This window comes from Chlorocebus sabaeus, chromosome 17, assembly GCF_047675955.1.
Source record: "Chlorocebus sabaeus isolate Y175 chromosome 17, mChlSab1.0.hap1, whole genome shotgun sequence".
NCBI lineage: Eukaryota > Metazoa > Chordata > Mammalia > Primates > Cercopithecidae > Chlorocebus > Chlorocebus sabaeus.
The window spans coordinates 35,520,819-35,543,349 of NC_132920.1; the positions used below are offsets into that span (position 1 = coordinate 35,520,819).

Genomic DNA, 22,531 nt, shown 5'->3' on the forward strand with positions numbered 1-22,531 from the left:
CAGCTTACCCTTCAAGACCCTGAGTGACCTGTAGCCACAGCCCTTCTCTCTACCCACAGACCTCCTTCCTTGGGTCCTCCTTCCTTGGGCCTTTCACATCGCTGTTCCCATCACCCTGGAGTCCCTCTCAGCCTGCCTGGGCCAAAGGCTACGTAAGGAAGGTCCTCAAGAAAGCCTCTCCTGACCGTCCGCTCCTGACTCATGTGCTCTGAGTGCCGCGCCGTGCTTGGCATTTGTCCCTGGTCATTGCTGGCTAATGTAGCCTGGCACATGGTGGTAGGTACTTGACAAATATTTGTTGAACAAGTGAATGAAAGCAGCTGTCAGGGACCAGAAGAAGAGCAAAGGGGCAGGGACAGTGTCCACAACCATAGCCCCTGTGGTCTTAGCTGAGAAGGGCTCTGGCTCGGTCCCTGGCATGTCCCTCTGCTGGCCAGCAGAAACAGCCTACCCTGGAAGCCCTGTCCAAGTAGTGTGAGGGGCCTCAGGCCCATTCAGGCTTCGGTAGGAGAGAGCTGGGTCTCTTCTGGGACCTGAGCAGGCCTTTCATTTACCTCATTGGCATCTCTCAGCATTTTATTTGTTTTTTAAAATGTCTCCCCCTTCCCCCAACCAACCCCAGATTATGAAGGTATCCCACGCTCACTGTGAAGAAACTGGATAACATAGGAAAATATAATTAAGAAAATAAAAATCACCTACAGCCCCACCCCTCAGAGAAAAGTACCCTTAACATTTGTGGCCATGTCTTTTCAGTTTTGTTTCTATGCATGTGTACATGCTTTGACATTGCTGAGCTTCTCTTTGTGAAAACCACAGATTTTTCGCAGTCTTCAGCGGCTGCGGTCAGAGGCGGTCAGCATGTCAGTTCTCCCAGTGGAGAGCTGATGCAGGGATCTGGATGCCTGTCTCTCCCTACTGCGGGTGGGTGGGTGGGCACACCCAAGGCCCCCTTCTGTGGCAGCTTTCCCATCCCTGGTGAAGAGTACCCTCCTGTCTCTGGTCTCGTCTCCAGGACATTCTCTGGTCCTGGAGGCTGGTTGTTCCTAGGGGCTGCGTCCTGGGGGGGCAATGGGAAGAATTGTGGAATGCATGGGTGGCCTCCTGGCTGTCTTTTCTCTGGTTCCAGCAGTCTCTGAACAAAACCAGCCCCAGGTCACTCCTGGGGATTGGCCTCAGGTGACTCTCTGGGCTGACTCTGGCCAGCTAGAAGGCCACCCGGGCTTCTCCTGTGTTCTTAAGAGGGTGGGGTGACCTGGATTGGCGAATAGTAAGCAGAGAACACGGCAGAGTTGTTGGCCTAGAAAACCAGGTCACTAGGTCAGCACTTGGATTAATGATTGATAAGAAAGGTTAGGAGAGAATCAGCCAGACCCATTCTCCCATGACATCCCTCACTTCTGATCCCAAATCACCTGCCATGGAGACGGGGCAACCTCTGTCTTGTATCCAGAGGCTACCCCTTATTCCGCTGCAGTGTGGGAGGAAGGAGATGACAGCAACTGGGTCACCCACATGTGGGGCAAGATGGGGAGGAAGGTTTAGGCCCTTCTCCCTGAAAAAAGAAGCATGTGCCCAGACTAGAGGGCTCCCAGCCGGTTCTCTCCCCACAATTGATGGTGAGGCAGGGAACTGGGAAGTTCTGTCTGTGGAGGTCCCTTGGGTTTCAGCAGGCTAGCACATTTCTAGAGCTAGAATATCACCATACAATCCCTTAACACAAGCCATGGGTGATAATAATAGCAGCAACCGCTGTGGTCCTTATTTGTAGGACCCTTACTATCTACCTGGCACTGTTAAGTTACTGCATCGTTACTTATTCCACACAGCAGCCTCTCAGGTTAGGTGCTAGCATCCCAGTTTTAGTGTCTTCCCCAAGTCATAGAGTGAGAGGGACGAGCCAGGGTGTGAACCCAGGCCTGACTGAAGCCGGTAGAATTCACTTCTTTGGAGTATTGCATCTCGATAGCAGTAATCTATGAAAACTGATACAGTGGCAAGTGCTACAACTCAGAATAGTGTGGCTAAGGCTCATGTTTTTAGTATATTTATTCATTCAGCAAGTGTATGTTGAGGACCCACTAAATGCCAGGTGCTGGGACCCACCTCAGTAAGATACAGGGCATTGTCTGGGAAACTGATAACATGGTGAGGCCAGAGCAGTTTGCAGACACTGCAGTTTGGTGTAGTGATTGCAGATTTGGAGGGCCTGCCTCGGGGGTGTGGTGAGAAGGAACAGAATGGAGCTAGTCTAGGAGAGCTTCCCGGAAGAGGAGGTGCAGGCAGGTCTTGAAGGAGAGAAGGTCTTAGCTAGTGGAGGGGACGGTGTTCCAGGCAGATGCCAGTTCAAGCCTCCATGCTCAGGGAGTGATGCGGGATCTTGAGGCACATAGGTGGGCAGAGCAGGAGGATAGGCCTGGAGAGGGAGGCAGGGACCAGCGCTTGTGGCTGTTTTTAGCACACAGGGGTCATTTTCTGGCAGTAATGTCCAGAAGGGCTTTGACCAAGGAGTTCTTGACAGAAACAGCTGGGGACTGGCAGCCAGACAGAGGATTCAGAGGTGATGGCTCCTGACTGAGGCTAAGGAGCCCCAGCTGGGCAAGGACATGCCAGCTCCTGGTCCAGTCTTACCCAGCACCATATATGAGACACACAGTAGAGTGGCTAAGACTTGAGCCAACCTGCCTTGACTCAAATCCTGCTTCTCTAGTTACTATGTGACCTTGAGCCAATTACTTTCCCTCTCTGTGCCATAATTTCCACATCAGTTAAATGGGGATAATAATAGTACCTGCCTCTTAGGGTTGTTGTGAGGATTACATTTGCCAGCATACACAGAGCATGGTGTGTAATAAATTCTTGGAGAAGGGAAGCTGGTACGATTGTGATGGAGGTGGTGATCCAGCTTAGGCTCTGGTACAGTATGAAGGCCCATCAGGCTGTACTATGTGGCAGATGGAGCCCATGGAGGCCCCTGGCACACTGACTGTCCCCACTCATCCCCTGGGTAGGGCAGAAGTGTTCCCACACTGTATAGCCTGCCAGTGGGCATCAGGGAAACGCCTGAGTCACCACGAGGAGTACGAGGCACTTGGGGGTTGCCCAGCTGAGCACAGAGGGCTGCCCTGAAAGTGAGCCCCTCCCTACTCCTAGCAGAGACGGGGAAGGGAGACAGCTGGACTTAGTGGGAGGGACTGGGCCCCAGGTGGCTTAGTTGCTCTGGCCCCAGACCAGGTCTCTAGAGCTCTGGGTCATTTGGGTTAGGCTCCTAACTACCACTGCCCATGAAATCCACCTGCCAATGGGCAATGGATGGAGTCGTGCCCCTTCCTGCACCTAAGCTCTGCGAAGGGCTGAGTTTCTTCTTGGAGCCAGACAGTGGGTATTGGAATGGGAGCATGGGGGCTGCATGTGCGCTGCAGGCTGTGTGTGTGTGTGTGTGTGTGTGTGTGTGTGTGTGTGTGTACATGCATGTGTATGCATGTATGTCCGAATTAGAGCAGTCCAGGGATTTGTTTTGCAAGAAGTTGTTTTATTTTTATTTTTTGAGACGGAGTCTTGCTCTGTTGCCAGGCTGGAGTACAGTGGTGCTATTGTAGCTTGCTGCAACCTCTCTCTCCCAAGTTCAAGCAATGCTCTTGCCTCAGCCTCCCAAGTAGCTGGGATTCCAGGCACATGCCACCATACCCGGATAATTTTTGTATTTTTAGTAGAGGTGGGGTTTCGCCATGTTGACCAGGCTAGTCTTGAACTCCTGACCTCAGGTGGTCTACCTGCCTCAGCCTCCCAAAGTGCTGGAATTATAGGCATGAGCTCCCCTGCCCTTCCCCCACACGCCACGCAAGAAATTATTTTGCTAGAGACTACTTTTTGGTGAGGGGCTACATTGCTGCATTCATGCCCCCTCATTCTGGCTCAGGGCCCTTGTCTTGTCTGAGGGTCTGAAGCTCCAGCCTCTTAAGTGGGACAAAGCTGTGACATGATCAGAGGGCTTCTGGCTCTGGCATAGTGCTGGGGGGTGGACAGGGGAGATAGCTAACACTGGGAGCCAGACCAAAAAAAACAAAAAAGCCAAGGTGTTTTGCCAGCATACAAATTAAACCCAGTGCCTGGCTGTATTGTGGTTGTTGTTTTGAGACAGAGTCTCCTCTGTCACCCAGGCTGGAGTGCAATGGTGTGATCTCGGCTCACTGCAACCTCCGCCTCCCAGGTTCAAGTGATTCTCATGCCTCAGCTTCCTAAGTAGCTGGGATTACAGGCGTGCGCCACCATGCCTGGCTAATTTTTGTATTTTTAGTAGAGATGGGGTTTCACCATGTTGGCCAGGCTGGTCTTGAACACCTGACCTCAAGTGATCCGCCCACCTCAGCCTCCCAAAGTGCTGGGATTACAGCCATGAACCACTGCACCCGGACTTTTTTTGTTTTTGAGACAGGGTCTCGATCTGTCCTCAGGCCGGAGTGCAGCAGTGCGATCTTGGCTTACTGAAACCTCTGCCCCCCAGGTTCAAATAATTCTCATGTCTCAGCCTCCAAGTAGCTGGGATTACAGACGTGCACCACCACACGTATCTAATTTTTGTATTTTTAGTAGAGACGGGGTTTCGCCGTGTTGCCCAGGCTGGTCTCAAACTCCTAGCCTCGTGTGATCTGCCTGCCTCAGCCTCCCAAAGTGCTGGGATTCCAGGCATGAGCCACCATGCCTGGCCCAGGCTGTGCTATCTTTTGTGCCAGGGCTGAAGAAAGGAAGAGGAGAATAGGGTTCATTGCGGGAATAGTGGTGGGTGGGGTGGCAGCTACCTGAGAAAATCTAGTCAGTGGGCCTAGGTTCAGTGGGTCAGGGGAGAGAGCCTGGGGTCAAGGTTGCTCTTGGCTGGGCAAGCTGAGAACAGTGTGTAGGGAGCAACCTTGGCTCAGGGTAGATGGCAGACCTCAGCTGTAGAAGGAGCAGTGAGGCCATATGAAAATGGCAGGCTTCTGGCAAAATGCAGGGATGGACTGCAGCACAGCAGTTTAGTCTAAATAGGAGCAGCCCAAGGGATGTGTGTAGGTTTTAGAACAGCCAGGCTACAGCTCCCCTCCCTCTTCGCTGGTGTCCTTGAGAGGCCACAGTCAGAAGAGACAATTCCAGGCTAGGGAGAGATGTCAGCATGGGAACCAGAGACCCTGGTCCCAAATTCAAAACTCTAGCCAGAGTCCAGAACTGCATCTGAGCCTGAGAGACAACCTCTTGCACCTCCCAAAACTGAAAACAGTTTTACCGGTTCTGGTGAAAAAAACCCACTACCACCTCATATGTGGGAGTGGGAGCTGAGGCTCTGCTGAGTAACACGGCCCAGTGCACACAGCCGTCAGGGCCTGGCTGGGCTCCAGTCCCACTGTGTCCAAAGCTCTGCTGTTTTCTGCTTCATCCTCTAGCATGTTCTCTAAGACACCCTGTTGGGATCCTCAGGCCTGTCCCTTTTGTCATCTGCAAGGGGGGCCTATAAGGCCTTATGGGGGCTGGCGAGGCTTGAGTGGGAGCGTGACGCATAGAGGGAGCTCAGTCAGCTCTCTCCCCTCCCTCCAGGATTTGGTCCTGACAGGGAGCTCCATCAGGTCCTCCCCAGGGTCACCAGAGGCTCAGAGGCTGTGTTGTCGATTATATATACCAGGCAGTACTGTGGCTTTTCCTCCTCTGATACTGCGTGTTAAGTGGGGACCCCACATCTTCATGTCCCCCCTTCCTGGATCTCGTCACCACAGCCTGGTGTGCATTTCCCCGTGTCCACTGACACCCACGCCACATGGGTCCAAAAACAGAGTGTGTTCTCATTGCCTCATCCCACTCACCCTGGGCTCTGCCACCACTGCGCCAGGGCTCTCGGGAGTCCCACCATCTGACCCTTGTCACCAGTGCTGCTCCTTCTCTTGGGACTCATCCCTTCTCACCCTCCCCTGCTTCTTCCATCTCCAGGCTTTCAATCTGGAGGAGCATAAAGAATCGGTGTTTCTGGTACTTGTTATTTGGATAATGGCAATTTTTTTTTTAAAGCTGACTAATGCCACTGCAGTCACACATTGCTCTTGGTAATTGCCAGGGTCCTTTTTCCAGTATTGTGGCCATCTTCCACCCCAGAACCCCACTCTACTCTTGAGCTAAGTGTCTTTATGTCTCCTATTTTAAATTAGGATTGTGTTCAGTTGCATGCAACAGAAATCCGGGAATCAGTGCCGGCAATCAATAAAACAAGTTTGATTTTTTCACCTAACAAGCAGTCTGGAGGCCAACATCGCAGGACGGGTCCAGCAGCTTTGAGAGGCCGCAGTGGCCGGGTGCTTTCGGACTTCTCACCCACCCTCCTACCCTGTCTTCTGCTGCTCCAAAGGCAGCTGCTACACCTCTAGGCATAGTATTCCTGTTTCAGGCAGGAAGATGGGAAGGGCAGAAGTTTGTCTCTTTCTATTAGGAAATAATAGCTTTTTCAAAAGCTCCTCCTGGTAGATTTCTGTTCACATATTGATCAGAATTATGCCAATGAACACTGTAGCTGCAAGAGAGCTTGGGGAAACTGAATGTTTAGGTAGGCACTTTGCTGATCCAGAGAAGACTGAGACTTAGAAGGAAGGAGAATGGAGCTGGGGAGAAATAGGAGTGACTGCCCCAGCTACCACTTGCAGAAAGCCACGGGGTGAGCAGGACAGCGCCTGTGAACATTTCCTGTGCTGTGGGTCTGGTGCTTTCCAAGTTTAACACCCAGGGACGAGTGGTCAGGGACTAATCCTTGAGGAACTGATGTATATTAAACAAACTTTCAAGTCCCTGCAATGCAGTGTAAATGAGTAAAGAGCCCGCAGGGGAGAAACTGCCACTAGTGGAGATCATGCGAGTGGGCAGCCATTGCTTGGCTCTGGGGGTGCATGCCAGAGGCCTGCAGGTGCCCAGGGTCTGGGTCTGCCCAATTTTCAAGAGAAGCCAGAAAACCAAATTTTTAAAAAGTTTTTTCATTCTAACTCTGTTTTGAAAAAAGTTTGGTGTAGGCTGGGCGCGGTGGCTCAAGCCTGTAATCCCAGTACTTTGGGAGGCCGAGGCGGGCGGATCACGAGGTCAGGAGATCGAGACCATCCTGGCGAACGCGGTGAAACCCCGTCTCTACTAAAAAATACAAAAAAAAAAAAAAAAAAAAAAAAAACTAGCCAGGCGAGGTGGCGGGCCCCTGTAGTCCCAGCTGCTTGGGAGGCTGAGGTAGGAGAATGGCGTGAACCCGGGAGGCGGAGCTTGCAGTGAGCTAAGATCCGGCCACTGCACTCCAGCCTGGGCGACAGAGCGAGACTCCATCTCAAAAAAAAAAGAAAAAGAAAAAGAAAAAAGTTTGGTGTTACAGAAAAGTTGCAGAGATCATACAGAGTCCCCACATATCCTTTACCCAGCTCACATTAAATCTTACATAAAGGAACACTGGTACAATACTATTAACCAAAGTCAGTGTGCTGTTCAGACCTTACCAGTTTTTCTGCCACTGCCCTCTTTCTGCTTCGGGAATCTGGTCCAAGATCCCACATTCATTTAGTTGTGTCTCTGTGGTCTGCTCCTGTCTGTGAGGCTTCCTCAGTCACAAAGCTAGAGGTTTACATGACCTTTTCCAGGTTTTCCCACTCTACTGTAATAATTTGGAAATTATACGTCGGCATCTTGAGACATCTTTTGAAAAATAAGGGGACTTGAGCTGATTGAATGTTGATCACTCCCTCTCATCTTCCACATTATTAAGTTTGCCTTCTTATTTTATTATAATTCAAATTATTTTTAAGTCAGGCACAGTGGCTCATGCCTGTAATTCCAACACCTTGGTAGGCCAAAGTGAGCAGGTTGCTTGAGCCCAGGAGTTCAAAACCAGCCTGGGCAACATACCAAAACCCCATCTCTAAAAAAAATACAGAAATTAGCTGGTGTGGTGGTGTACGCCTGTGGTCCCAACTACTTGGGTGGCTGAAGTGGGAGGATCGCTTGAGCACAGGAGATAAAGGCTGCAGTGAGCCATGATTGCACCACTGCGCTCCAGCCTAGGCGACAGAGTGAAACTGTCTCAAAAAACAACAACAACAACAACAACAAAAACACCAGAAAACAGCTAAGAGTTTTGTATTGTTGTTTTATTTCAGGTTCAGGGTACAGATGCAGGTTTGTTATATGGGTGAACTTGTGTCACAGGGGTTTGTTATACAGATTATTTCATCACCCAGGTACTAAGACTAGTACCCAATAGTTATTTTTTCTGCTCTTCTCCTCCTCCCAGCCTCCATCCTCAAGTAGGCCCCGAGGTTATTGTTAAGTCCAAGCAAGGGAAGGCCTGGTGGAAATGAATGTGTAGCCTTAAGATGTTTTGAGGGGGATGATTTACTACCAGCTGGAAGTTGCTGTGCTCTGAAGCTAGTAGTGGTTCTCAAACTTGGCTGCACGTTACAGTCACCAGGACAATTAAAAAATAAGAACCCCAATGTCCAAGCTGCTCCCCAAACCAATCAAAGGAGAATCTCTGGGATTGGGACCAGGCATCTGTCTTTTTAAAAACTCCCCAGTGACTACAGTGTACAGTCAAGTTGGCAGGTCTAGAGCAGGGCCATGGTTGCAGATCTGTCAACATGAGCCGAGAACAGCAGGACTTTATGTCTTTTTTCCACACCCAACCACTGAAAGGATGGGACTCACCCCTTCAGGAACAGTAGCACAGGAGAGCCGTGATTCTTGGGCCTGAGTGCTGGGTCGGGGATGGGAGGCATGATGCATATATGGATCTCCAGGTGGGCTGGAGAGTTGGGAAAAGCCCCTCAAGTTATTCCAATGTGCTTCCTGGAGACTTAGAACAGGAGGCAACAGAGGAGGCAGGGAAGGGTGGCACAGTGGTGTGTCACCTCTCTGGTTTATGGAGCCTGCTCTGAACCCCACAAACCCACTACGAGAGCCAGCTGGGAAGGGTGATAGGGCAGGTGACTTGTGATACAAGGAACAGAGACCATGGGATAGCACTGCAGGGACTGGGGAAGGAGCAGGAGCAGAAGAACCCCCTCCATGACAGCAGCCCCCAAGCGTGCCCCACTCCCACCATCCTCTTCCTCGTCACTGCCTCACCTGACCTCTTCCTGTCTTCTCCTCTGCCAGGCTGATGGGAACCACCCTGTAGAGGTCCATCTGCGTTCAGACCCAGACGATGCCAGAGCTATGACCGGGCCTGCAGGCGTGGCGCCGAGGGGAGATCAGCCATGGAGCAGCCACAGGAGGAAGCCCCTGAGGTCCGGGAAGAGGAGGAGAAAGAGGAAGTGGCAGAGGCAGAAGGAGCCCCAGAGCTCAATGGGGGACCACAGCATGCACTTCCTTCCAGCAGCTACACAGGTGAGGAGAGGACTGGCAGGGGACACGGGGCAGAAGAGGCACAACCCAGTGCAGTGGGGATCCTGGCCCACTGTGAACACCATCATGTGGGGCGCAGAGTAGCAGAGCGCTGAAGGACTGGAGCCAGAAGCCTGGGTTCATGCCCAGTGCGGTGGGGATCTGCTCTGCCACTCACCAGCAGTGGGGCCTGGAGCAAGGTGTACCACTTCCTTCTGTAAAACAGGCCAGAGGATGGTAGGTGATGTGGATATGGGCTCTTGTGAGAATTAAATGAGTGGGCATTTGTAACACATGTCATCATCATTATTAGTATTCCCACTACTGTTACCACAAGGAATCTGAGACCAATCTCCACTAACAGCACACTAGAAAGATCAGCTGTTCCTGGGATTGTTATGATCAATTCCATTGGTCTGCAATAATTATACATATCATCATTGAGCTGCATCATAATTAGATAAAATTGCTAAGCAGTTAGTATGAATAAGTCAACTAATATTATTTTTATGCAGCCAAGCAGTGTAGCTTCTCCTGTCTCACTTGTTGATTCCCCTTTATTTATCAGCAGTGTAGACAGTTTTCTCTAGTACCCTGTACTGTTCTGTCATCTTCATCATCATCATGTTATGGTCACCTTCAAAAGCATCCAGAATCCATGCAGCCCCTGGCTTTCCCTTCTGCAGTTCCCCCTGCTTTTTTGTTTTTGTGGTTTTTGAGACAAAATCTCCTTCTGTTGGCCAGACTAGAGTGCAGTGGCACAATCTCAGCTCACTGCAACCTCTGCCTCCTGGGTTCAAGCGATTCTCCTGCCTCAGCCTCCAGAGTAGCTGGGATTACAGGAGTGCACCACCACACCTGGCTAATTTTTGTATTTTTTAGTAGAGATGGGGTTTCACCATGTTGGCCTGGGCTCAAGCGATCCACCCGCCTCAGCCTCCCAAAGTGCTGGGATTACAGGCGCAAGCCACCACGCTTGGCCTGATCCCTCTGCTTCTTGCTTTCTCCCTTCACTTCTGTCCTTATCCAAGTGCTGCAGGCCTACACATCCAGCTCATCCTCACTCCTTCCCTCAGAAGGAACTCAGGGTCATAAGGATGTACTGCTGGGAGTAGACACCCTGCACTCGCTGCTGCTTTCAGCTGCAGGAGATCCTAGCCACATGCGGTGACTCAGGCAGAGGAGCAAGCCCACGCCACAGGAATGGGCTCTGGACCCCTGTGACTGCATGGGAGCAGGAGGAGGCAGTTGGTGTCCAAGCTAAGGCAGAGTGGAGGCTGTGGAGGTAGCGCAGGCTTCTGTTTGGGTCTGCAGCTAAGATGGGTCTGAATCCTTGAGCCACACGTGCACCTTGAACCTGCAAAGCAAGTCCCAGAATTTTGCAGTTCTTCCTCTTCAGTGTATAGAGTTGAGTGGAGGAAGTATAGAGCCATCATTCAGTCCTTCAGGATCACCTGGGAGTGACCAAAATAGGCTTAATGTGATTCTAGGGCCAAAGTGAAGGCGTCCCCCATTCCCCGAGTAACCAACTTCCTGTCTATTGGCTAGTAACTGGGATGGCTTTGGAGACACAGCCTGTCTCAGAAGAGAGGAACAGATAACCAGGAGTGATAATTCACTCAGTGCCAGTAGCACATACTGTTCTAAATCTGAAGAAGGTGGGGAGGGTTAGAAAGCAAAGGGAAGACAGTGGGGACTAAGAAGGAGTGTGGGATGTCACGAGGATGCAAGGGAGAATGCAAGGAGAAGAGACGGCCACAGGGTTTGTGGTTATGCTGCCTGCCATGGCCCACCTCATCCCCACATCTGAGCCCAGGCAGATGGAAGTCCCCTGCAGAGCAGTGTTCTGTCCTGGAGTTTCCTCCGCACCCCTTCTTGGGACCAGGGCTGTTTCCCAAATAGCATCACTGTTCCCGTGCAGGCCAGGTGAGGTGCCTGGGAGCAGGGGTAGGGTGAGGCAGGCATGGCGGTGACCTCTCAGGCAGCTTCGTTGTGGGATTTAGGGCACAGCAAGGAAACATCCAGGGCAGAGGTTGCCTCACCAGTCACATGGTACTATGTATAAGGTGGTGTTAATAGATTCTGTTTATCAATAAATGGATGAAGTGGAGGTAGAAAGACTTCCTTGTTCAGTCATTGAAACAGGAGAGAGGTTACTTGACATAATCACTATGTGTTAAAGCCATAGTGTATGAAAAGTTCCCCAAAATTCTAAAGCAACCTAGCAGGAAAATCAAAACAGGTAACAATGGGACAAATACAAATGGCCTGAAAACCCGACAGGTTTTTCAGTCTAACCAACTCAAAGAAAGCACCTTAAGTTGCGATGCCATTTCACCTGTCAGATGGGTGGGGAGGATTTGGCTCTCCCACCACCAGGAGTGAAAGGGTAGTGTGGGCCAACACCTCTTAGTGCACAATTTTTTTTTTTTTTTTTTTTTTTGAGACAGACCTTGACTCTGTCGCTCAGACTGGAGTGCAGTGGCACATGATCTCGACTCACTGCAACCTCCGCCTCCCAGGTTCAAGTGATTCTGCTGCCTCAGCCTCCCAAGCAGCTGGGATTACAGGTGTGCACCACCGTGCCTGGCTAATTTTTGTATTTTTAGTAGAGATGGGATTCCACTGTGTTGGCCAGGCTAGTCATGAACTCCTGACCTCAGGTGATCCGCCCACCCTGGCCTCCCAAAGTGTTGGGGTTACAGGCGTGAGCCACCGTGCCTGGCCAAGTGTGCATTTCTTTCACCCTGCATTCCCACTTCTAGGAACGTGTCCTGTGTAAGTACTTGCTCAGCATGCACAGAGATTTCCACACTAGCTTATTTACTGCAGGACTGCTCATAAGAGCAAAAACAGGAACGTGCCCATCTGTGGGGAACCAGTTCTAGAAACTGTGGTAGAGCCATGTGGTGGAATACTCTGTAGTCATTGAAAACCATGAGGCTGGTTTTATGTATTAAATAAGTTCCTGACAAGTTGGGGATCCCATTGTTCAAAATCCTTATGTTTCATAGAAGGCACCAGAAGAGTCTATACTGAAGGACTCAGGGGCTAACTCTGAGGAGCAGGATGGTGGTTAAGGAGGCTCTGTCACAAGATCCTGCATACCTTTCTGTATTTTTCTCAACAAGTCTGTACTACTTTCATAATTTAAAAGGCAACTGTACTTTTTTTAAGGTTAAAATTAACTGTTTAAAAGGGGGGTGAGGGGCCCTGGAGACAGAGCCTCATCATGTGTCCGGAGCAGAAGGGCTTTGAGATCGCAGAGACCAGGGCAGGCATCCCAGGTCTGTCGCTGTGAGCTGCAGCCCTCGCCAGTGCCATCACTTCTCCAAGTCTCATTGTCTTTACCTTTACAGGCTGTGTCCTACCCAGTCTGAGGGCCGGCCAGGTGAGAGTCAGTGGGGGTATCTGACACATCGCAGGTCTCAGCACCTGCTAGTTCTCTGCCCCACCCCGATGAGTTATTACTCTGGCCTCAGGAGTCCCCTGAGGGACCCATAAGGACAGGGCATGGCTTTGAGTCCTGAAACAGCAGGAAGGCTCCACAGTCACCCCTGACCCCATCCCCCCAGCAGTTCAGCACTCTCACTGCACATACTGAGCTCCACACCTGCCAAGCACCTTCTCCTCTCCCTCCCCCCAGTCAGGCAGGACAGACCTTCCCATCAACAAGGAAACTGAGGTTACCAGAAACCCACTTGCCAGGGTCCCGTGGGTATGTAGGAGTAGAGACAGCTAGAGCCAGGGTTCATATCCCATCCCCTTTCTCATCCCTCCTGCTTCAGTGACATCCATCCCAATCACACTTGAGAAAGAAAGAGGAAGATAAAGTGTCCTTCCTCCTGGCCTCAGCACCTCCTCACTTGGCAAGCACTTGGTGGGTGTCAGGCTGGGCCCAGCACTGTGCCCAGGGCTGGCCATACAGCGGTGGACAAGGCTGAGTGCCTGTCCCAAGGAGCGCACAGTTCAGGCAAACAGGACAACAGAAGTAAAGAGGCTGCTCAGTAACCCAGCCTCAAATCCCTGCAGAATTTGGCCTGACTTCAGAAGCTGCTGGGTACCTGTTTGCCTGTGAGCTCTGCCAGCGAAGTAAATAGACCAATCGGGAGCCTCCTGGCTGTCTTCACAGCCATGACAACGGCATTCTCCCAACATTGGAGACTAGATATGCAGGAGAGCTCTCAGCCACAAATGATGTGAATAAGGTCAATAGTGTCTATTTGCTGAACTTGTAATCAAAGATGGTGAAACTGATACTTTACTCTCTGGGTGAGAGGGCTAGTGTTTACACTGAATCCAAACGTTTGGATAATGGCATAGTACCTCCTCAGCAGTGACTGTGGCCTGTTGTTTATCATAATAATGTTATTGATTAGCAGTCCTGAACCTGCAGATATGTGTAGTAGTGGAATGCTGAGGTTAAGAGCTCAGCTCCAGGAGTTGCACGGTTCTAGGTTATAATTCTTGCTCTGTCACTGTGTTAGGGTTCTCCAGAGAAGCAGAACCTGTGTTTATGTGTGTGTGTGTGTGTGTGTGTGTGTGTGTGTGTGTTTTGAAAGAGAGAGATGTGTTTTAACGAACTGTTTCACACAGTTGTGGGGGTGGCAAGTCCAAATTTTGCAAGGCAGGCAGGCTGGAGAGCCGGGGAAGTTGATGTTGCAGCTCAAGTCCGAAGGCAGCCTGGAGGCAGAATCTCCTCTTCCACAGTGGGGCCACTGTAGGCACTCAGTCTTTTTTCTTAAGGCCTTCAGTTGTTGGATGAGGGCCACTCATATTATGGAGGTAATCTGCTTTACTCAAAGTCTTCTGATTTAAATGTTAGTTACATCTAAAAAATACCTTCCTAGTGGCTGGTCGCAGTGGCTTACGCCTGTAATCCCTGCACTTTGGGAGGCCAAGGCGGGTGAATCCCCTGAGGTCAGGAGTTCGAGACCAGCCTGGCCAACATGGTGAAACCCCGTCTCTACTAAAAATACCAAAAAAACTAGCTGAGCACCTGTAATCCCAGCTACTCAGGGGGCTGAGGCAGGAGAATCGCTTGAACCCGGGAGGCAGAGATGCAGTGAGCTGAGATCGCGCATTGTACGCCAGCCTGGGGGACAAGAGTGAGACTTCATCTCAAAAAAAAAAAAAAAAAAAAAAAAACCTTCTTAGCAACGTTGTTTGGTCAAACAGCTGGGCACCATGGCCTAATCAAGTTGATACATAAGATCAACATAGCTGCTATCAGCAAGTTACTTAAGCTTCTGAGCCTTGGAGCCTCAGCTTCCTTGCCCATAAAGTAGGGGTAAGAAGACCGTCTTGAAGGGTTATTTTGAGGTTTTATGTGAGATTAAATGGGTGTCCAGTGGAGTGCCTTTAGCGGGACACCTGCTTGCCCCCACCTCTACCCCGGGACATCATGGTGTGGGGGAAGTGGTGGAACCTTCAGAACCTGGCCCCTAGTATGGGAAGAATTCTGCCATCACCTTTCTTTCAGCAGAGAGGGAAGCAGCCCCCTTCTGTGACAGTCACATGCATGGGTGATGGCTCCTTCCAAAATCCTGCACCTCTTACTGCCCCTTACCTGGTGTTGCCCCACTCTATCTCATGTTCTAGTTTTCTTATCTCTTTCTCTTTTTTTTCTATTTTATTTTTTTCCTGTAGGCACAAGTGAGTTATAGTAAGTTAAGTTACATCTTACCTTTCCTTGTTTTTCTTGTTTATTTATTTGTTTATTTATTTTTTTGAGACAAGGTCTTGTTCTGTCAGCACAGGCTGGAGTACAGTGGTGCAATCACAGCTCACTGCAACCTCGACCTCCCAGGCTCAGGTCATCTTCCCACATTCAGGCAATCCTCCTGCCTCAGCCTCCCAAGTAGCGGGGCCCACAGGCATGTGCCACCACACCCAGCTAGTTATTTAAAGTTTTTATAGAGACGGGCTCTCACTATGTTGCCAGGCTGGTCTCAAACTCCTGGGCTCAAGTGATCCTCCCGCCTCAGCCTCCCAACGTGTTGGGATTATAGGTGTGAGCCACTGCACCTAGCCTTTTGTTTTTCTTAAGTAGAGACAGTCATGCTTTGTCACCCAGGCTGGTGTACAGTGGCACAATCACAGCTCTTCTAGGCTCAAGGATCTTCCTGCCTCAGCCTCCTCAGTAGCAGGCACTATAGGCAGGTGCCACGACACCCAATTATTTTTTTTTACTTTTTGTAGAGACGGGGTCTCACTACATTGCTCCTGGCCTCACGTAATCCTCCTGCCTTGGCCTCCCAGAATATTGGAATTACTGGTGTGAGCTACCACACTCAGCCATTACCTTTTTTTTTTTTTTTGAGACAGTCTCACTCTGTTGCCAGGCAGGGGAGTACAGTGGCACGATCTCAGCTCACTACAGTCTCTACTCCCCCGCCCCCAGGTTCAAGTGATTCTCCTGCCTTAGCCTCCTGAGTAGCTGGGACTACAGGCACGAGCCACTGTGCCCGGCTAATTTTTATATTTTTAGTAGAGACAGGGTTTCACCGTGTTGGCCAGGATGGTTTCAATCCCTTGACCCATGATCCACCCACATCGGCCTCCCAAAGTGCTGGGATTACAGGCGTGAGCCACAATGCCTGGCCCTGCTGTTACCTCTTTCTTACCTCAGCTATTTGAGGGCAGAGTCTAGGTCCTGCCCTGCATATAGAAGGTGCTTATCATGTGTCTTTTGAATGAACACAAAGGGTGACATTGTCACGTGCAGTGCCAACAGCAACCAAATGACTAGACACCTGCTGACTTTCCATGGCCACAGGGAGGATGAGAAAAGTACCTGCAGGAGGTGTGAATAATCTAAGGGTATTGGCCACTGTGGACAAGACTCAGTGGTGGAAGTGAGCTCCGAGATCCAAAGGGAATGTGAGTAGAGATATACAGAGTCTAGCAGAGGAAGCAGACGTGCAGGCCACAAAAACAAAATTACAAGAAATGCCACAACGCAAGCATATGCTCACGGACTGCACAGATTCAAGGAGGAAATGCCAGAAACCCTGCCTGCCCCAGCCTCTGCGTGGGCGTCCACAAAGGGTTTCTGTCATGTTCTCTCTTTTTCTTCCAACATCCGGTGCTGTGAGTTTTATTGTCCCTGTTATAATGCCTCCAGGAGTGGCAGGTCCTGCCCAGCCCCGTCAGCCAGTTGGTGCTGCGGTCAGGACACGCAGGCAGCCTGAGGACTGCCAATTGTGCAGAGAGCTATCATGTGCCTGCTGCGTGCCCAGCACCTCACACAGCTCTCAGTGCCAGACCACGCTGGTGCCCTGGTGGACAAAGTTCCTGGCCTTGTGGTCCTTATGTCTAGTGGGTGGCTTCCAACAATGAACAACACAGGGTATGTCAGGCGGTGACAAAGGCCTGAGAAGACCAAAGCAGCTTCACCCTCCCAGAGCACAGCTTTTCCCTCCCAGGCCCGAGAGATGGAGGGAGCCCACTCTCCCAGTCTGGGTCCAGAGGAACAGTTACACACCTTGGAATGACTGAAGTTGGGAGCTAAGGTGCCAGGACAAGACAGGCCATTTTAGGAACCAGAGACTTGTGTCACGCCTAAACCTCACCAGCCAGGAGGGGAGCAGCCCACTGGGTCCTCTCTGCCACGGTTGGGTGCTTCTTGTGCTCCCCCTTCTGTGGCCAGGATAGGGGAAGGAGGCTTTCCTGCTGCCACTTCTGGGACCCAAGGGGAAGCTGGGGGAGTGGGGAGACCATGTGGGAAGGATGGAGTGCACTTTGGTCGGTAGCAGGTGGATAGTTACTCACATGGTGGGGAAATGAAGGTTGCTTGGCCTGTATAGTAGAGGGTTATTACTGCAGGCCTGGAAAACATTAGTCTGGGTTCATCTCCATGGCTTGGGTCCCCCTGATGTCCCCTTCTACTCAAAATGGCTGATTCTCTGGTTTGGAGGTTTGGCACCTGCTTTTGGGGAGGTTGCTCAATCATTAGAGAAGAGTGCAGAGGTTGGACGGTCATCATGGCAGAAGCAAGACAGCTGGTATGTGAGGCCATGAAACCAGCTCTGGGCTAGGAGTCAGGAAGCTGAGGCTTAGTTCAGATCCCCTTTCCAAGACGAAGAGATCATTTCCGAGTGTCCAAAGGGCACTGGGAAGAGACTCCTAGCAGTTCTTAGGAAATCATCTGACAGCAGGTGTATCCTGAAGTCATAGCCTTAGCAAACTGCCTTCCCCACCAATACACTCAACACCCTGTGGTTCAGACATCTATACGTTTGATAGAAAAACTTGGAGAAATTTAGTGTGTTGCTTAATCAATATGACTGATACCTAAGCTGTTCTACTCAAGAAGTTTCGTGGGAATGAACGTGAGCTTCTTGAGAGATTGTTTACAGCATCCCTGGAGTCTATGCAAGTATAGAACTTCCTTTGGGGGATGGTGGGGAGGCTAGCTCTGCAGATGTCTACAGTCCCGCAGTTTCTGCAAAACACATTGCACACGTCTCCACGTGGGCCACACAGTGGCACCCTCCGAACCGGGAGAGCTGCTTCCTAAGGGCCATCTAAAGATTGTGTGTCTGCTTTCTCCCTCTTGCTTTCCTCCTCCCAAAACACAGCCATTTTCCTCCCTACTGCTGCCGCATAGTGAGTTCAGCCCAGGAAGCCTTTGACCCAGCCCCAGTGGTAATAGCTGCCGTGTACTGAACATCTTCTGTATGTTAGGCTCTGGGAGAAGCACTGTGGAGACTTTTTGCCCATCCTCCCAGAGAAGCTGTCAATACCCCTGGTTTTAGGTGAAGAAACTGGCCCTTAGAAAGGTTGACTCCCTGAGGCCACACACCTGTTAAGTGACTGAGCTGAGGGCTGTGGGGCTGTTCCCACGCCCTGGCTTCCAGGCCTGGCAGCGTGTGGAGCTGCCCCTCCATCATGTGTCCGCAGACCTCTCCCGGAGCTCCTCGCCACCCTCACTGCTGGACCAGCTGCAGATGGGCTGTGACGGGGCCTCGTGTGGCAGCCTCAACATGGAGTGCCGGGTGTGCGGGGACAAGGCATCGGGCTTCCACTACGGCGTCCATGCATGTGAGGGGTGCAAGGTACGGACTCGGGGGAGCGGTGGCTGGCCACTGAGGCTCTGGTCACATGGTGAATTGACCCTCCACAAAGCTTTCCCTGCCTTGGGGTAGGGCCCTGACTGTATCCACTGCAGAATTCCTGCCCAGGAGGCAGCCAGACCCTTGGGCTCCAGACCTCAGCTCTGGGCACTGCAGGAGAGGAGGGAGTTCCCTTGTCAAGCCTACCCTTCCGGGCACCTGTGTTGACCCAGCTTTGTGGGTGACTGTGCCCCCCTGAGGACCAGGCAGGCAGGACAGAATGAGGGTCTTGGGCTGAGGTCTGCGTTTCCTGTTTCTCAAAGCTCAAAGGGGGCTCTTTGAGAAAAAGGACAGACATTTGTTTTTCCAGTGACATTTGTGGATCCTTCCTAACTTCACACACATCAAAATCTCACGATTATTTTATTGAATCACCACCTCACAAATATACAGAACCAGATAAATTTATGAGAAACCAAGTTAGCCGTGAGACAATCTTATGTTACCAAACTAACAAAGAAGCTTTTTTTTTTTTTTTTTTTTTTTTTTTTTTTTGAGATGGAATCTTGCTCTGTCTCCTAGGCTGGAGTGCAGTGGCATGATCTCAGTTAATTGCAACCTCCACCTCCCGGGTTCAGGAGATTCTCCTGCCTCAGCCTCCAGAGTAGCTGGGATTACAGGTACATACCACCATGCCTGGCTAATTTTCGTACTTTTAGTAGAGATGGGGTTTCACCATGTTGGCCAGGCTGGTCTTGAACTCCTGACCTCAGGTGATACACCTGTCTCGGCCTTCCAAAGTGCTGGGATTACAGGCGTGAGCCACTCTCCCCAGCCCCAACAAAGAAGCTTTAGGACTTCTTTAGGCATTTAAAATAGTTGTGTTCTTTTTGTTTTTTGTTTTTTTGAGACGGAGTTTCACTCTTATTGTCCAGGCTGGAGTGTAATAGCGCGATCTTGGCTCACTGCAACCTCTGCCTCGCGTGTTCAGGAGATTCCCCTGCCTCAACCTCCTGGGTAGGTGGGATTACAGGGGTGTGCCACCACACTTGGCTAATTTTTCTGTATTTTTAGTAGAGACGGGGTTTCACCATCTTGGCCAGGCTGGTCTCAAACTCCTGACCTCAGGTGATCGGCCCACCTTGGCTTCCCAAAGTCTGGGATTACAGGCATGAGCCACCGCGCCCAACCTAAGATAGTTTTAATTAAAGTTTCAGAATTATTTATTTTCCTTCTCCATCTCTCCTCCAAAAAAATTTCTCCTCATTACTTCCAAATTTCAGGAGTATTTACACCTTACGCATAATCAGGCCCTTTGGCACAACCTCCCCCCACCTCCTGGTGGCCTTTCCTCACCTGTTCTTGGTGCCTCAGGGCTTCTTCCGTCGGACGATCCGCATGAAGCTGGAGTACGAGAAGTGTGAGCGCAGCTGCAAGATTCAGAAGAAGAACCGCAACAAGTGTCAGTACTGCCGTTTCCAGAAGTGCCTGGCACTGGGCATGTCACACAACGGTGAGAGCTGACCAGGGCAACACGGGCTGCTGGCTCCACACAGCCTGAAACCAGGGTCCAGAGAGCCCTCGGGGCAGCCCAGAGGGGGCGCCTGTAGAGCAGTGCCTGGCACACAGTAAGCACCATGGCTGTTGGCTTTGCTGATCTGGACCTTGGGTCTTAGAGCCTAAGACCTGCCAGTTCCTCAGACTGCCAGCATCTACCATGGTCCCAGGCCTGGGGTAGTCTCTACCTCCCTGTACCTGAGGTTTACCCATTCTGGCCCAGAAGGGAACTGAGAATTTATAAGAGCTTGAACAATTTGGGGAACACCAGTCCCAGAAACTCAAGCCTGTATCAGATGACCTGACACAGCATGAAAGCTACTGCCAAGGCCAGGGATCCCCTTGGCCCTTCTTGGTTATAGAAGGCAGGCAGTAGCCAGTAAGTGACCACATCTGTCAACTGCCAGGAGCCAGGCAGAAGTTTCTTGGAGGTCAGCCACTCCCCGGAGACAAAGCCTTCTCTGCCCTGTGCTCCAGGCCTCCTGCAGAGCCTTGTCTTTGGACCCCTAGGGTAGGATATTGCAAAGCCCACCTGTCCCCTTAGTACCTCTCTGAGTCAGACCCCTAGTGTGATCTCGACAGGCAGGTTAGCTGCTTGGCCAGCTTTTACCCAGGGATGCCCTAACTGCCTTGCATCTTAGCGGGTAGCAGGACCTGAGCCCTCCATTTGCGGCTCTCCTGGGTAATGGGGTCTGGCAGGTCTGGGTTTGACTCCTTTCCTAGGAAATCTCAGAACTGACTGAATCCCTCTCCTCACGCTAACTCTGAGAGAAGTCACATTCGTAGCCTACTCAATTACTAACGACAACAATTTTTGAGTGCTTACTATGTGAGGATTCTTATTTAATTGATCTAATAACTCAGTACGTTTTTAAAAGTATTAGCCTCATTTTTCTGATTAAAAAAGAAAAGTGGGCCGGGCACGGTGGCTCAAGCCTGTAATCCCAGCACTTTGGGAGGCCAAGACGGGTGGATCACGAGGTCAGGTGATCGAGACCATCCTGGCTAACACGGTGAAACCCCGTCTCTACTAAAAAAATACAAAAAAACTAGCCAGGCGAGGTGGCGGGCGCCTGTAGTCCCAGCTACTCGGGAGGCTGAGGCAGGAGAATGGCGTGAACCCGGGAGGCGGAGCTTGCAGTGAGCCGAGATCCCGCCACTGCACTCCAGCCCGGGCGACAGAGCGAGACTCCGTCTCAAAAAAAAAAAAAAGAAAAGAAAAGAAAAGTGGCCAGGTGCAGTGGCTCACACCTGTAATCCCATCACTTTGGGAGGCCAAGCAGGAGGATTGCTTGAGTCCAGGAGTTTAAGACCAGCCTGAGCAACATAGTGAGACCGTGTCTCTACAAAAAAAAAAAAAAAAAAAAAAGAACAATTAGCCAGGCTTGGTGGTGGCATGCACCTGTAGTCTCAGCTACTCAGAAGGTTGAGGTGGTAGGATCACTTTAGCCAAGGAGGTCAAAGCTGCAGTGAGCCATGATTTGCCACTGTACTCCAGCCTGGACAAGAGTGGAGACCCTGTCTTAAAAAAAAGAAAAGAAAAAAGCCGGGCATGGTGGCACATGCCTATAATCCCAGCATTTTGGGAGGCCAAGGCGGGTGGATCACCTGAGGTCAGCAGTTTGAGAGCGTCCTGGCCAAGATGGTGAAACCCCGTCTCTACTAAAAAAAAATACAAAAACTAGCCAGGCACGGTGGCGGACACCTGTAATCCCAGCTACTCGGGAGGCTGAGGCAGAGAATTGCTTGAGCCCGGGAGGCAGAGGTTGTAGTGAGCCGAGATCATGCCACTGTACTCCAACCTGGGAGACAGAGCAAGACTCCGTCTCAAAAAAAAAAAAAAGAAAAAGAAAAGTGAAGGAGTCTGCCCCAAGTCACACAGCTACTAAACTGCTAAGCTGGAACTCAAACCCAGGCCTTTGTCACCAAAGTCTGTCTGACCCCAGTCAGAGTAGCTCAGTCACTCAGTATGTTAGAGCCCTTGTGTTCTGGGCACTGTGAACAAAACAGACAAAATCACTGCTCTTGCAAAGATACACCCCCCAAAAAAAATCACGTCTTGTGGAGCTTGCAATCTGGAGGGGCCACCCCAGCATTCCCACCTTGCTGACTCGAGCTTCTGGGGGCCCTGGGCTCCAAAAGGATTTGGCCCATGCACCTGTAAAGGGATGGGGATGTCAGAGGTGCTGGGGCCTGCCTGGGCTCCTTGCTGACTGCCCTCTTCCCTGTGCAGCTATCCGTTTCGGCCGGATGCCGGAGGCTGAGAAGAGGAAGCTGGTGGCGGGGCTGACGGCAAATGAGGGGAGCCAGTACAACCCACAGGTGGCCGACCTGAAGGCCTTCTCCAAGCACATCTACAATGCCTACCTGAAAAACTTCAACATGACCAAAAAGAAGGCCCGAAGCATCCTCACTGGCAAAGCCAGCCACACAGCGGTGAGTGTTGCTGCTCAGCCTGGCAGTATCCTGCGCTCTGGGTTCCACTGCTGCCTGCCTGACTCCTGGGAGAGCCAGGCCTTCTCCCTCCCTCAACTTCATGGTGCAGGCAAGGG

General features: G+C 51.1%; 1 protein-coding gene across 7 annotated transcripts in view; it reads left to right on the top strand.

The window, feature by feature from the left end:
- Window positions 1-22,531, top strand: part of PPARD (peroxisome proliferator activated receptor delta) — an 85,444-nt gene that overhangs the window by 58,990 nt on the left and 3,923 nt on the right. For 4 of the 7 annotated variants that reach the window (XM_038005997.2, XM_038005998.2, XM_038005996.2 and 1 more), the window contains 4 exons: window positions 9,139-9,369; window positions 18,228-18,425; window positions 19,797-19,935; window positions 22,213-22,415. In XM_038005997.2, the coding sequence (XP_037861925.2) occupies window positions 9,199-9,369; window positions 18,228-18,425; window positions 19,797-19,935; window positions 22,213-22,415 (711 nt within the window). In that variant the 5' untranslated portion in view covers window positions 9,139-9,198. The remainder of the gene's footprint in view (window positions 1-9,138; window positions 9,370-18,227; window positions 18,426-19,796; window positions 19,936-22,212; window positions 22,416-22,531) is intronic. The other 3 variants (XM_038006000.2, XM_007972842.3, XM_007972844.3) reach the window with 1 other exon arrangement.